General features: G+C 35.6%; 1 protein-coding gene across 1 annotated transcript; it reads right to left on the reverse strand.

The window, feature by feature from the left end:
- Positions 1 to 2,300: 2,300 nt before the first annotated feature.
- On the reverse strand, positions 2,301 to 11,009 carry calm2b (calmodulin 2b, (phosphorylase kinase, delta)). Its single transcript, XM_007230969.4, has 6 exons — positions 10,883 to 11,009; positions 6,372 to 6,402; positions 4,846 to 4,989; positions 4,173 to 4,279; positions 3,930 to 4,065; positions 2,301 to 3,021 (listed from the first exon to the last, which is right to left on the reverse strand). Exons 1-6 carry the CDS (start codon positions 10,883 to 10,885, stop codon positions 2,993 to 2,995), a joined length of 450 nt encoding a protein of 149 aa, XP_007231031.1. The 5' UTR covers positions 10,886 to 11,009; the 3' UTR covers positions 2,301 to 2,992.
- Between the last annotated feature and the right edge of the window lie 4,651 nt (positions 11,010 to 15,660).

The following is a 15,660-nucleotide window of genomic DNA, read 5'->3' on the forward strand; positions in this document are numbered from 1 at the left end:
ACATTGTTGCTGTTAAAAATGCATTTTCCAATAAAGGGAGTATTGGCAAAACTGGTTATAATGTTTATGTTAAGGCGGCGGGAGGTGGTGTCTGCAGCTGCTGAAAGTAACTAATAAAGTAACTTGTAAAGTAACTTAGTTACTTTTAAAATCAAGTAATCCATAAAGTAACTAAGTTACTTTTTAAAGGAGTAATCAGTAATCAGATTACTTTTTCAAAGCAGCTCAAATTTGGAAACTAAAATAGAACCAAAATTATACTGGTTCGTGTACTGACTGTGGGATTTTTATAAGCATTAGAAGATTGATTTAAAACCTTTTAAGATTAAAAATTACAGCTTTTCTTTTTAAGATAAATTAATTAAAGCATATTAAAGACTTACAGACCTGCTGAAACTTAGTGGAATAGGGGTGCTCAATACTGCTGACCTACTCACCCCTTAGAGTTTAGTGGAAACCTTAATCAATCAAACACACCTGATTTAGGTAACAGCAGCTTTTTAAATCATCTCCAAATTAAAAGAAATGCGTGTCAAACCTGAGCTTTTTAGGAAGGTAGTAGAGGACCAGGACCAAGCTATGGAAGCTCTTTTCACACTACAGACTTCACCACAAACTGGAATTCATGCTATGAATATATTGCATAAGCATGCCTCACAGTAGGCACTAGGGCTAGGCAATATAGTAAAAATAAAATAAGTAAAATATCTAATAAAATAAATACCACAATTTTTTAAATACTGTATTTGTTCTGTATTAAAATATACTGCAAATCATCCAACTAAGCACCATTTATAAGAATTACTGATATCATGATACAATAAAATATCATCATATTGCCCAGCTTTAGTAGGCATTCTTCTTCCAAATTAAAAAGCAAAAAAACTGAAGCAACATTAACACAATTGTGTTTGTCTCTCTCCTCAGAGACCCCCATATCAGCACCCAGGCAGCAGCGTAGCTACATGGCACGCTCTGCTGAGGTTCGAGATGATCCTTCAGAGTCTGCTGAAACAGGGAGAACACAGCTCCCTGTGGGACGGGAATTCATGGTTGCTAGGCGACTTCATGGAACATGAAGATCTGAGCCAGAACATTAAAAGCGATGCTCCATACTCCGTACAGCCCAGAGAAACAGGGACGCACGTACACCCATCTCTCCCCCAAAACAGCGGGCCATTCACGCCTGACTGCTCTCCAGCCGCAGCCCCTTCACATTTGTTTGCACTGTGAGCGTGCCGGGGACTGGCTGCTCCAACTCCCCATCACCTGCACTTGATTACTTCAAAAGGCCCGTCAGCCGCCACCATTTACACACGCCACCAACGACGACGAACCACTCGGCCAACGTGTCCCAGCCTCAAACCTTTTGTGCCTCCAACACTGGGAACCATAGCAGCTTTTCAACAGCCCCTTTTAAGGAGATGACGGTGCAGCAGTGCAGCCAGGCTTTAACACAGCACTGAAAACATCCATGCAGAAACTGAGTGCCCGATAAATGAAAGAAGAGAGTGGTGAAGAAGAAGAACGAAGAGAGTGAAGAAAAGAAGTAGAACAACGAAAATAGTGGTGAAGAAGAAAAAGTAGAAGAACGAAGAGAGTGAAGAAAAGAAGTAAGAAGAACGAAAAGAGTGGTGAAGAAGAAAGAGTAGTGAAGAAGACGAGGAAAGTAGAAGAACGAAGAGAGTGGTGGCAAAGAAGAACGAAGAGAGTGGTGAAGAAGAAGAAAGAGTAGTGAAGAAGAACAAAGAGAGTGAAGAAGAAGGAGAACGAAGAGCAGTGAAGAAGAAGGAAAGAGAGTGGTGAAGAAGAAGAACAAAGAAGAAATTCAACCCATCATAAACATTAGTAAAATGTAACTGATTGTAATTAAACTATTTATATGCTTTAAAATGGACAAAAAGTTCACTTTGCCATGTGTAAATCTGGCATCAGCTCTTCATATTGTGCCCAAATTTCTTGATAAACGACTCGATAGAAATGCTGCAATACTTAGGAATACTTTATTTTTTTTTAAAATCAACTTTTCACTATAAGGTTATACTGTCGTTTCCTAATCCTAAAAATAAGACTTTTTAGGGATTATTTTTGCCTTACAGCTAAAATAAAAATTTAAAAAGTACTTTTATGTAGTTCTGCTCCTTCCAGAACTTCAATCCTCCTTCTTGAACAAAATGGTACAATCAAATTTTTCTATACTAAGTGAAACTAAGTTAAAATCAAGGTGGAGAAAATATAGGTTCTAGCTGGTAACCAGCTGAGCAAAGATTTTTTTCCAAATAAAGAAAAAACGCAAAATATTTGGGATAAATTGTTAATTTTATTGGAAAACAAATATACAACTTGGAATGGATTCTTTGAGGCATGGTAGTGCCATAAGCAGTTAAAAAAAGAAAAAGAAGAAGAAGTGACTAATTATAAAGCATAGTAATAACCTGGAGAACAGAACAAATACAAAAAAAGACTATATAGTGTACGAGTACCTGCCGATAAACCCGTTATTTCATTCACTGATGTTGCAATTAGTGCAATGTTGAGGATATATTTTTTTTTTTCCACACACATATACTTAGTCCGTTGCCCATGCAGAGTAGCTCCTCCACAGAAATCAAAACAAACAAAAAATGGGGGAAATAAAAGAAAAAGAAAGAAGAAAAAAACAAAACCAAAATCATCATCAGTCAGCTGGACCCTCAAAACCTCCACTCATCAGGTGGCAGGCAGGCAGACAGCAAAAAAGCCCAAAGAGAAGAAAGTGCCAGCCAGCCAACATGTGTGCCTATACCCTTCACCTGGTCCTGTGACTGGACTGCTTCTTAGATCAAAAAGAAACATTAACAATGCACATGGAGGGGAAGATGGGAGAAAAAAAAATTCAGACATGCAGTTCCTTTGGACAGCAGGAGAAGATGAGTAGAATTAAAATGAAAGATTTTACAGAAATTACAAAGAAAAGGCAAATATTTTATACAAGAAATTCTGTACAAGGCCTTCACTTCGCTGTCATCATCTGTACAAATTCTGTGGAGAGAGAGAGAGGAAAAAAAGGACTTAACTCACTAAGTCACTAAGCATTCTTCCACAGATTTCTTTTCTACATCAAAGTTAAGAATGAACAATGACTAGAGCTGCACGATATTGGAAAAAAATGTGACATTGTGATATTAAAAAGATTTCTTTAATAGATATCTGTGATTCAACATCAAGCTCAATGTACCAACAATTGGAGTAATCAAATATGACCTGCCTTTAGAATAGAATTTAAATAAATAAATAAAATGGTGCAAAATAACTCTCTGGATTAAAGCAACATGATGTGTATGGTTTAATTAGCTCTAGATCTGTTCTGGATTCTTTATTCCCGTCAATCATTTACAGGGTTCATACACGTTTTAACCAATACATTTCCATGATTTTTTTTCATGACTTTTCTATGCCTTCAAGGCAAATTTTCATGACCATACGATTTTTAAAACATCAGTGCAGACATGGACAATAAAAAAAAACAAAAGTAAACTAAAACTATAAATTAAATTTATTATAGTAGGTCTTAAACAAATCTAATAAAAAACTTTGACACACAAGCTTTAAAAATAAAATGTGCGTCAGTTTCTAAGAGCTCCATTGTGTTGATGCATTTGTTAGCTCAAAATTTTCTCCATCGATAAACTGAAACACAAAGATTTGTGTTTTTATTTTTCCAAAACTTATCCAGGCCTGGAAATTGCCATTTTCAAATTTCATGACTTTTCCACGTTTTTCATGACCAAACAAGCCCTGATTTACTAAATATGTCCATGTTTACGTCATTGCAAGGGCCCTACACTGCATGTATTGCAAAGTGACTATTGATCTATCTTGTGCACATCACAGTAACAAAGCTCTAATCTGTGCATAATGCAGCCCTAACAGTGACCCAGTCCACCTACCTTCATAATTGACCTGGCCATCACCATCAATATCTGCTTCTCTGATCATTTCGTCTACTTCCTCGTCCGTTAACTTCTCCCCCAGGTTTGTCATTACGTGACGCAGCTCAGCAGCACTGATGTATCCGTTTCCATCCTGGAAAAAACAAACAAAAAAAACATATAGGTCATTAAGCAACGGGGCCGCTATGAGGACGGACGGACACTGAGAAACACAGATAAGCCTGTAGAGATCATACACACCTTGTCAAAGACACGGAAAGCTTCCCTGATCTCTTCCTCACTGTCTGTGTCTTTCATCTTCCTCGCCATCATGGTCAAGAACTCTGGAAAGTCTATTGTTCCGTTACCTGATCAAGAAAGAGAGAGTTTATTCAACTCAAATGCTGCACAAGGTAATGGTTGGTTGTTGGGGTTTTATTGCCACTTCAGCACAAATTTGGCTATTTGTGGCAAACACTTGGTTTTATATATCTAAATAGAGTACAGTTGTTCAAAGGTTATAGCATGATAAGTGAAATCTCTCTAAATGTGTATTAAATTAGATTTTTGATCCTAAGATGTGATTAAAATCGAAAAAAAAAAAAAAAAAATTCACTGGTGGAATTTTTCCAAAAAGGTCTTTTATGTGCTTTTCTTGACAGTAAAAATGTCTTATATGGTTATAGGCAGGATAATCGAGAGACTGTGTTTCATTGTTAGTGGGATGTTGCACAAGGTAATAACAGATCTCAGTTTATCACAGAGCAGTAGGTCACATGCCCATCACTGTATTCTGTTGATTAGCATTTCAGATATGAACGAAAGAAAAAAAAATAATAATAAAAGCACCATATGCAAAATATGGTCCAGCAAATACGGACTTGAAAGGTCTCATCACTGCAAATTACCCCCAAATGGTTTCATGTGTTCTCACCATCTGCATCTACTTCATTGATCATGTCCTGTAGCTCTGCCTCTGTTGGGTTCTGGCCAAGGGAGCGCATCACTGTACCAAGCTCTTTGGTGGTTATAGTACCATCTCCATCTTTGTCGAATAGCGAGAAAGCCTCTTTGAACTCTGTAAGACAAAAGAAACATCAATTTTAAAAATTACCATCACTTAAAACTGCAGTGTTACCATTTCTATTCTGAATAGATTGAAAAATAAAGTAACATATTCCTACAATTGTCTCTTAAGTTTTATGATATTTTGATTGTTCAATCCATTACTCTATATTAAATATTAAATATATTAAATATAATTAAACCTACTGTACCATCTAAAACATAATATATTTTCCCTCACATCAAGATCTTAATAAACCACAATTAATAGGCACCATATACACTGGTGTCCAAATCCATCCTAATTAGGCCTGTCACAATTAATGCAATATCGATTTATTGTACAATAAATTGACATGATCTCAATAACTTTTTATCAATAATCTAGATATGGTCTATTGTGTTAATTTGTATGTTTATTCACATATTTAACAGAGAACAGTATTTTAGCCAGTCATGCTTCAAATAACTGACTCTATACACACAGTAGGTGAGGAAATAAGTATATAATTCCCAGACTAATTATAATAAAGGATTAATTCAAATTTTGTCTTCTTTAAAAATTGTATCATTGCTTTTTTATGCTTTTCTGTTATCATTATGTCGTGTATCACAATCATTTCTTATTTCTTATTAGAAATCTTATTGTGACAGGCCTAATCCTAATGAATCACTGTCTTTAACAGCTACATTTATGTGCATCTGTAAGCATCAACAATTTGCTAGAACAGAATCTTCATAAAAATCCTCCACTGTTACATCAGCTAACATGGATGGGTATAGTTATTATGTGTAATGTAGGTGGATGTGGAAGCAGAGTGGGAGGAAATGTGATCTGCACTGCAAAAATCCACAGCCTTTCCAGTTACAAAAGCAACACACACACTGGGGGTGGCAAAACCACGATTTTAAGTGCAGTACTCACATTTATTCCCAACCTGCATAGCTACATCTGGCAGAAAAAAGCTCAAATTAAATGCACCAGGCATAACAGAGAGGCTGTAACTAATGCACATGAAGCATAAACCACAGGAGGCCTGATAGCACAGGATCTCATGTAAATATTACACACATAGCCTACAGGTCCTTTAAAAAAAAAAAGCGAGTGACGTGTTCCCACCAAGTTTCCATAAATATCCAGCCGTGAATTTATGTTTTCTCTTTTTAATAGCAGCTTTAAGGAAGTGACCTCTGTGCAGTGAGACAACCCATTCATGCACAGAGGGAGTTAACACATAGGCTTGTCTAGCAACCCGCCTTAAAAGGCAACAAAAGAACTGACAATCTACAAACACATGAGGAGCTGGCAGGACTAGAAAAGACCAAGCAAAAAGGAATGTGAAATGGTAGAAAGGCAGAACTGGGTGAGGAGAATAAGCTAGTTTATGAACTTACCAGCAATCTGCTCTTCTGTAAGTTGATCAGCCTGGAAACGGAAAAGAATAAAATAATAGGTTAATAAAATGTTTCAGTAAACCAACTCTCTCTCTTATTATTTTTAAACAACTTATTATCTGATCCCCAGCACTGCATGGTGGGTGAAATGGCACGCCTTTTTTTTTGCCTTTTACAAAGAGCTCAGGTTCCTGCCCTTAAACAACCAACATTATTGGTTACAGGGTTAAAGATCATGTTGAGTTATAGCCCTATAAACTCACCAGCAGCGAGGAAACCCAATCAGTTAATAAGCCTAATAAGCAAGGTACTAGTGATTGGGCAAGCTAGCTTTACTATATATATAGAGCACCAATTTTTTTTTACGTAGGTATATTAACCAATCATTTAACATGCCACACAAAAAGCACCATCTCTGGTTACGTTTCTAGAAACCTGGCCTTCTGTCTTTATCCTAAGGCCTTAGGATGATAATGAACCTCTTAGACCAATAAAAACTGATAAATATAGCTAGTTATACACATAAGGCGTAAAAGTAATGTGTTAATATTAACAGGCTGGGATGAGCTAGAGGAATTTGTAAATTAAATACCTAGTTTGTTAGGTTGTTTCTTTACATTAGCAGTTTAATGTTAGCTAGTTAGCTAGTTCAAATATTAACCAGTAAAGCCATATGGTTTTGCTATCAGGCCAGTCACAATAAACATTTATTGTTTTTTGGAATAAATATTTTGGGAGAATGCATCATTATTAATACTACAATACATTTTAAAAACTACCAACAAGAGTTAGATAGCTACGATAGCTTCCAGGTCATTCATGTTAATGTGCTCTCCTTGCTTAAAACAACATGCAATAGGAGGTAAGCTAAATTATTAATATCCATCCATTGATATACAATAAGTTGATTATATAACCTATCATTACCAAATACACAAATACATATGATGAGTGTTCATCAGCAGAGTCTTACAAGTTTTTGTTGTTCTGTATATCTGTGCATTTAATTTAAAAAAAAAACAATGATTTACTGCTGCCAATATATTCTATAACCCTGCTGTAGAGCATCACCACAAGCAATTCAATATGCTTACGTCCTGAGTTGGAGTGCAAATGACAAACATTGAAACTTGAGCTTAAAATTAATGAAATGGCATATGAGCTCATGTTCATTCAGACAAGTTACTGAGCAGACTGAACAAGTAAAACTAGAAAGACTGTCTGGTTGCTTCATAAAAACACGACCAAATTTGACAATTCTAGCTAAATTGAGATTAACTAACTACCTCACTCCATTTCCAATGACATAACTACATAACCCCAACTAACGTAGTAACCACAACTGTTTCACATCCTAACGCAGGGGTCTCCAAGGTCTCTGATTCAGCCAAGCTGAATGAAGAACTGCACAAACATTCTGATTTTTTGAAGAGTGAACAACTGATAAAACAAGTGGAATCTGAAAGCTATGCTACTGGTTGTTTAGCTAACTAGGTAGGTTAACTATCCTGAATGAAAACCTTTAGTCAAGTCAATGTTTTTTTTGTGAATAAGACTGCACATCCCTGTTGTAAAACACAGGGTTTCTGCAGGTATGGGAAAAATAAATATTAAAAAAAAAATGTTTAATACTGCAGACTAGGCTCAAAACTACATAACATAACAAAACGGCACAAACCATACAAAAAAAATTTAAAATTCTTTAGCTACAGTAAGCTTAAGATTACTGCATTTCTATTCAAACCATTTATTATTATTTTAAACAAACCTAAATTAACAATGTTGCTTCCTTTCAGCTTAATTCAGTTCAGTCTACTGTTAAGCTAACTAACTTGGGTAACATAACACTTTACAATATGAGTAGATTACATTAAGTAACAGTGCTTAACAAGACAGAATGTCTCAATTATTAATTGACACTAGTTAAGACCTTATTAAATTACTACTTAAAAAAAAAAACTAACCTCAATGCATATAAATTTACAATATTTTATTAAGCAACTATAAGTGTGTACCTAATAAATGTTTAATAATGTCTTAGATAGGGTCAATAAATAATTAATTAAAACATTACTTAACTAAACCTTTAGTTAGCTAGATACCAATGTTCATTATCGTCAACAGTACTTACTGTAAACCACCATTTTTATATCTCTGGAAGGTGGATTTAATCCTTTTTAAAGACAATTCAGATAACGAAGTTATAAAAAAGGACATTGAATCAATCGATTTACAGTAATGCAACACTGTTTGTATTAGACGACACTTACATTAAATATGTATAACCTATCAAGTTTGCATTCTATTCTTAAAGACTGTACTGTGTTGGTCTTGTAGTGTCGCTATAAATAGACATTTAAATAAAAAAAATATTAATATTTACTACAGGAAATTGTAAAGCTATAATATGAAATAATTTTAAACTCAGTCTTTAACCACCTTCAGACAGCCTGCCACTGTTATAGGTGATTTTATTTTCTTTATCTTTATGAGTGTTTTTTAGTTGTTTTGGGTCTTATTGAATTTTTTATTAACTTCTTTTTTTTGTTGTTGTTGTTTAGCTGTCTTAACCTACTTTTTACGGTTTCTTTTATTTTCTCTCTTCTTTTAATAGTTTTTACTCCTTTGTGTTCTTATTTTTGTTGTTACCCCTTATCCATGACTTTATGATTCCAAAAAAAAATTGCATTAATCTTGTTTTTTATCTTACTTTTAAATATCTTGTATCTGGATCTTTGTATTTATTTATTCTTTCTTATGTATTGGCTCAGCTACATTATAAAATGAGAGCCACACTCAATGTACTCAGAGACGAAATAAAGGTTGATTATTGATATTTGTAGGAAGCACCTTTCTCCTAAAAACACTGGCTAACTAACTAATTTGAGTGTAGAGCAACAACCATTCAAAACCTTTAAATTAACTAAATTCCATGTTTCAACATTAGGTTAACACATTATGGCATAATATATATATATATATATATATATATATATATATATATATATATATATATATATATATATATATATATATATATATACACACACACACACACATACATATATATTATCATCACCTCCAGCAATCTAAAAAAAAGTGGTCTACTTGCAAAATGTTGCCCAAAGGCAACAAATGAAGAAAAAAAAAAACTTTTTTTTTTTTTTATTTGTGACCCACCTGTACGTTTCATTGTATTGGACGTCTATGTGACCTGTAACATTAGCTAATATTACAAATAAATTAATAATAAATAAGTAAATAAGGTTTGTTACGTAAAGATGGTGTAATAACCACAAATTTGGATTGTTGCCTGAAGGCAACACTATGCCATGGAGGGTTATCTAGTTAACTAACATTTAATTAATGTTAGTTAAATAACGGTTGTTTAAAATGTTCTCAATAAATCAACCCAAAAAACGAACAATTATGTTTTTTTGCTGTCAACGAAGTTAAAGTCTTTTTTAGCTAGAATTTAATGATTTTTTAAAAATGTTAATACAACGTAAACCAAGTTTGTTAGCAAGATAAGATACCTAGGTTTGCTAGGCTTACGGTTAATAAGCATAATATACAGCTCTGGGAAAAAAAAAACATAAAAGACCACTTCAGTTTCTCTGATTTTACTACGTATATGTCTATGTTTGAGTAAAATGAACATTGTCGTTTTATTCTACAAATTACAGACAACATTTCTCGGAAATTGCAAATGAAAATATTGTCATTCAGAGCATTTATTTGCAGAATATGAGAAATGGCTGAAATTACATAAATATGCAGAGCTTTCCGACATCATAAAGGTATAGAAGTTCTGAAAATTTTAATTCCAGTTGTCATGCATCTTGGCATCATGTTCTCCTCCACCAGTCCTACACACTGCTTTTGGACAACTTTATGCTGCTTTACTCCTGGAGCAAAAATTCAAGCAGTTCAGCTTGGTTTGATGGCTTGCGATCATCCATCTTCCTTTTGATTATATTCCAGAGGTTTTCAATTTAGTAAAATCAAAGTGACTCATCATTTTTAAGTGCTCTCTTATTTTTCCTGAGCTGTTTTTAATTTGTTAGATTATAACTAAACCCTCAACTGGTGTAACCAAGCATGGAAACGTAACTACAGCTAGCTAGGTTAACTAAAAAGGCGCCTAAACTGTAATTTACCGTAGCTCCCTCAATACTATAACGTTACCTACCTAGCTAGGTTAAATAGGTATTAAAGCGTATTTGTGGACCGGGTTTTGCTAAATTGGCTTACTAAAACCCGTTAAACACTACAATATTTAAGTTAAACAATAACTAGGTTTACTAAGCTTTAGCGGTTAGCTAGCTTAACGTTAATACAGACACGTAAATTTAACGTATAGCTAGTTCAACCAATCTAGCGATCATTAAACCTACTCTATCTTTATTCTCTCAGCTTCTTAGCTGCTCTAACACCCAACACATGCCTCTAAACTGCTTACATTTCCCATCTTTCCTCATTTAAAGTGAGTAAATTTGCTGCAAACTCACCATTTTGCTGTATTTGTGTGTCTTCCTCCCACAAGCCGCTTCTCAACTGGAGAACTGAAATTTCACTACAGCGGAGACCCGCCTTGACGGTTGTACATAAACGCCTCCCCTACGCGTGTATTCATCCGCCCGTTCATCTGCGTTCGGGCTGGGAGCTTCTCAAAAACCGCGATTAATTGCTTTCTAGATAAGCGCTCTATTTAACTACAAATACGTGTAGAAATGTCACTTAGAAGAAATTCAGCAAGTCGTGGCGTACTGAAAAAATAATTGACAAAAACGAGAGGGAACTATATGACGGCGGAGGGTTATCGTCTGAGATGCGGTCGTGCGGACGTCTCTGATTGGTCCGTTTGTACCTGCAATGCGTCACTCCCTTGGTCACACACACACACTGGAGCGGAGAGCCGGCCATAAATGTGTAGAAGAAATCTGAAGCACCTGAGCTGATATATAGCTCTGAAAAAAATAAGAGAGCACTTTTTTTTTTAGTTTCTTTGATTTTACTAAATTGAAAACCTCTGGAATATAATCAAGAGGAAGATGGATGATCACAAGCCATCAAACCAAACTGAACTGCTTGAATATTTGCACCAGGAGTAAAGGCATAAAGTTATCCAAAAGCAGTGTGTAAAACTGGTGGAGGAAAACTGTGATTAAAAACCACAGTTATTCCACCAAATATGGATTTGAACTTGTTTTTTTTTTACATTATGTGAGGTCTTAAAGCTCTGCATCTTTTTTGTTATTCCAGCCATTTCTCATTTTCTGCAAATTAGTGCTCTAAATAACAATATTTTTATTTTAAATTATGGAGAAATCCTGTCCGTAGTTTATAGAATGAAACCATGTTAATTTTCCCTTAAACATAAACCTATAAATAGCAAAATCAGGGAAACTGATTCAGAAACTGAAAGTGGTCTCTTAATTTTTTCCAGAGCCTTATGGCTTTTACATTCTTCAGAAAGTGTGTAGAAGACAGAAAATACAGGTTTAGTGATGAAATGTTTTGTTTGAACGATTTGTAACAGTTTTGTGGTCTTAAATGCCATATTTCCTCTAAAGCTAATAACAAATATAACAAATGTCACCCATTGTAGGTGTTTAGTGTAGGCCCTAAATTAGTTAGTAATGGTTACGTTCACATTTCCAGGCTAAATGACTCAATGACTCAAGTGACTCAAATCTGATTTTTTACTCAATGTGGCTTAGATCTGATTTTTTCATGGTTGTGTGAATGTGCCAAATCCAATTTTTTCAAATCAGATTTGAGGTCCTAAATCAGATATGTATCCGATCCATGGACATGTGACTTGAATGTGTATGGCCAAATTCGCAATTTATGCATCTTTTAGCTTTTACGCATAAGCATTAGCTACGTGCTTCTCTCTCGTACCCACACATCTCTTGGTGCAGCTGTGCAGCTATAGCTGCAAAAACAGCAAAAGCAAACCACCTGGCCTTTTTTTACCTCCTCGACCTGAGCATGTACTTCAGACCAGCTGTTTGCTCTCCACTCCAGCAAATGATGCTCCACATAAGAGTCTTTCCAGAGCCGGTCTTTCGACGGTCTGGCTGCTCTTCAAGAACACATAAGAACTAAACGCACACAAGAACTAGCGATGCCATGCAGAAAATAATTTGCTTACATTGTGAATCTCTCTATTAGTAGTTTCATTGGCTGTAGGTAGTTGCTGCTCTTGACTCACATAGCACTTTTCCACCGACAATGAACCGGCATCTAATTTTGATCCGGTTTGAGCTAGACATAAGACCACAGAGGTTGAAAATCAAATGCCTTGTTTACCAGCATAGTGTATGTTTTCACCCAGATGACCAGTTATTTAATCATTTTGGTCTTGAAAAAAAAACAAGCTTAGACCTTCCAAAAACAGCAACCAGCAAAAGTTGGTCATAAGCTATATATTTTTGTTTTACCATTTTAGGATCAGGCCTTTTTGGTGAGTTAATTATGCAGGAAAAACAAAGATTCTGTCATAATCCCTTTCCCAAATTGCACACATTCCCATTGTTTTACTTGATCAAACAAGGCCCACGGGCCGGTCTTCACAATGCCACCTCTGTTGTTGAAAACAAGCGTGAAACATTAGCTTGGCTGTCAGACCCAAACAGAGGCTAAGCTGTAACTGTAATGAAATGGGTATCAGTTCTTGTCTTCGTGGGTGGAAAATACCCAGAGGATTGAGGGATAATGCCAGAGGTAGAGATGCATTGACAGATTTGTGTATCCTAGGCTGATTTATCCATGCTTGACTGGCCCAGATCCCTCGTGGCTCATTTGAAAGCTGGAGTATATAGCCCTGTTTAGAGAATCCAAATAGGCCTACTTAAAATAGTTCAAGCTAATTTTCTCATTATGACTACAGTTCAAGCTGCTTCACTCTGGTTCATTTGTGGTGTCTGCATCAGAAGCAGATGATAATGCAGTATAAAAGCGAAGGCAGCTGGGAGGGTATTGGGTTATATGTGGTTGTTTAACTTTTACAGCACTTACAGCATTTTTTCCATAGGCGTTAGGCCAGTGTCTCTCATCCATAATGAGCAACTGTATATGTATGACTCTGGTTCAGCCCAAAACTGGACATGGTGTGTGAGTTAGAGTGGATCATTTAAATTTTCTTTTTTCTATAGAGACCAGGAGAGGGATGAAGTTCTGTTCATTCCTTAATTGTTCCCAGATGTCTCTAACACTGTCCACACCCCATCCCCACATGAATCAACCATGCCCTCATCCCCATGACTCTCTTTTTTCCTATTCCAGGAACAGCAAACTGCTTATAGCAGTATGCAACTGCTATAAGGAGTAAAACTACCTGGACAATATTTAACCCTTCCTAGCTCACAAATTTGTATTTGTGAAAAATCTGGTAATAATAATAATACTCTACCATTTAAGTTTACATCTTTCTTTCAATTTCAGAGCTGATTCTGCACCTCTCAGCTTGTGGTGGTGGGCTAAAATTGTGAATTACAGTTCATGCATGTAAGGGTTTAAAGAAAAGGTGGCCGCTAAAGGGCCAGATGTGGCCCACAAGCATGAAACATCTGGTTTGTGAGGTTGCTTGAACTATAATGAACGTTAATGAAAAAAAAAAAAATTAATAAAATGCTTCTCTGGCGAACCTTAATTTCTGCCCGTTCTTCCTATCTCTTTATAAGGGCATTTTTCCCTAACCGTGTCCCAACTCACTAGCCGGGGGAGCAGTAGTGTATTGGAGCGTGACCCTGACAACATGGATTCAATCCCCGTGTATTTTTCTTCTTATTTATTCTTTTCTCTGGGGTTTACCTGCTTTGAGATCAACTGTTCTGCAATTGGGTTCAACAACCCTCTGGGCTGGAGAGCTACTAGTCTGTAGCACTCCATCCCATTACACTTCATTTTCTACAAACAGATGTTTTTTTGTGGCCCGCCATGTAATGGCTTGGAAAACCCCTGGTTCAAAGAGTGAGAAACACAAATTCTCAAATAATCTTGGTTTAAAGGTTTTATTTCATATGTTTTGATTAATTTTGAGTGACCTGTGTCTTGTGCCTTGCTGCCTTGTGAGCTGTTTTTTGTGAAAATAGTTCTTTGGTGCTCCTGTTTTCTAATTTACGACCTTTCATGATCTCATGATCACTCATTTTTCTTTCTATTTTCTTTTATTGGCTAATGCAGGTAATGGGGTAGAAGAATAGTTTCATGTACTGTATTTCAAAAAGAGCAAGTACTAAATGCTTTCTAGAGAAATATCACATTAAAAGCATATTACTGAATCAAAATGTCTTAAATAGCGAACTAAACAGAACCATAATTCACAAATCTTCTGCTGTGTGTTAGTGTGTGTTCAGATGATGGTCAAGATTTACTGATTACAACCAAGACAAAATTAGAATGCAGATCTGTTGTTTTTTTTTTTACATTGTTTTTTATTTGAAACATACATTTTGGCAAAGAATCTGTGAAAAACTCTAAACTCAAAAAAAAATCTGTTCCACTTTAAATGCACTTAAATTACACAGAAAAGGGAAAAATGCAACTGGAGCTCCATTTAAGGTGGAATAAACCTTAATATAAAGTTGGATTTCAAAGCAATAGCAACACAGTTATAAGTTGTGGTTAGAGGAAAATGGGGTATGAGGTCAGTCTGCCAGACATCTCCAGGTTAAAACATAAGGAATTAATTAACTCTAGCTGCTGTAAAAATACAGCTCATACTTTTATCAGCATTCCTGCGGAGCTAACGGACATTTCACATTTAATGATTCCACACAAATACCCACAATTTATCCCCATTCCCAAACAACGTTTCGTCCCCGTACCCGAGGAGCAGAGGCGGAAATCCCCAGTGTCACCACCATCCCCATTTCCGTGCAGCTCTCCACCTTACAGTGCTTGTAAACAGGAAAAACAATATTGGGAAAAAGTGAATCACTGGAAATCTGGGCCCAAAACACGAGCACAGAGGTTTACTACATCATCAGAACTGCCAGAGTTTCCATTTTCTTTATAGAGAATGCTGGAATTTTAATGTAATCCATGTTAGATTAGGCTTATTTTCATGATCCAAGCAGAAGAAGAATAAATAAAGTGCATTTTAGTGTAGCATATGTTTTAAATTAAAAGTATTACAAATTATACAGTATAAAAATCTCTTTTGTAGTGCTGGGTTAGCATAAGGTAACTGATTTGGTAAAAGGAAACATACATATTGCATTTTGTTAAAGCAAAACTAAAAGCACAAGCGCGTATCCTATCTTAGCCTACACATGAG

Source organism: Astyanax mexicanus, chromosome 15 (genome assembly GCF_023375975.1).
Source record: "Astyanax mexicanus isolate ESR-SI-001 chromosome 15, AstMex3_surface, whole genome shotgun sequence".
Taxonomy (NCBI): Eukaryota; Metazoa; Chordata; class Actinopteri; order Characiformes; family Acestrorhamphidae; genus Astyanax; species Astyanax mexicanus.

What these genes read in the sequence shown, in the direction of transcription:
- calm2b (XM_007230969.4), bottom strand. An exon ending in CAATGAAGTAGATGCAGATG is followed by an intron (nt 4,280 to 4,845) that starts GTGAGAACACAT and finishes TTTCTTGATCAG; the next exon opens with GTAACGGAACAATAGACTTT. An exon ending in TGGCCAGGTCAATTATGAAG is followed by an intron (nt 3,022 to 3,929) that starts GTAGGTGGACTG and finishes CTCTCTCCACAG; the next exon opens with AATTTGTACAGATGATGACA.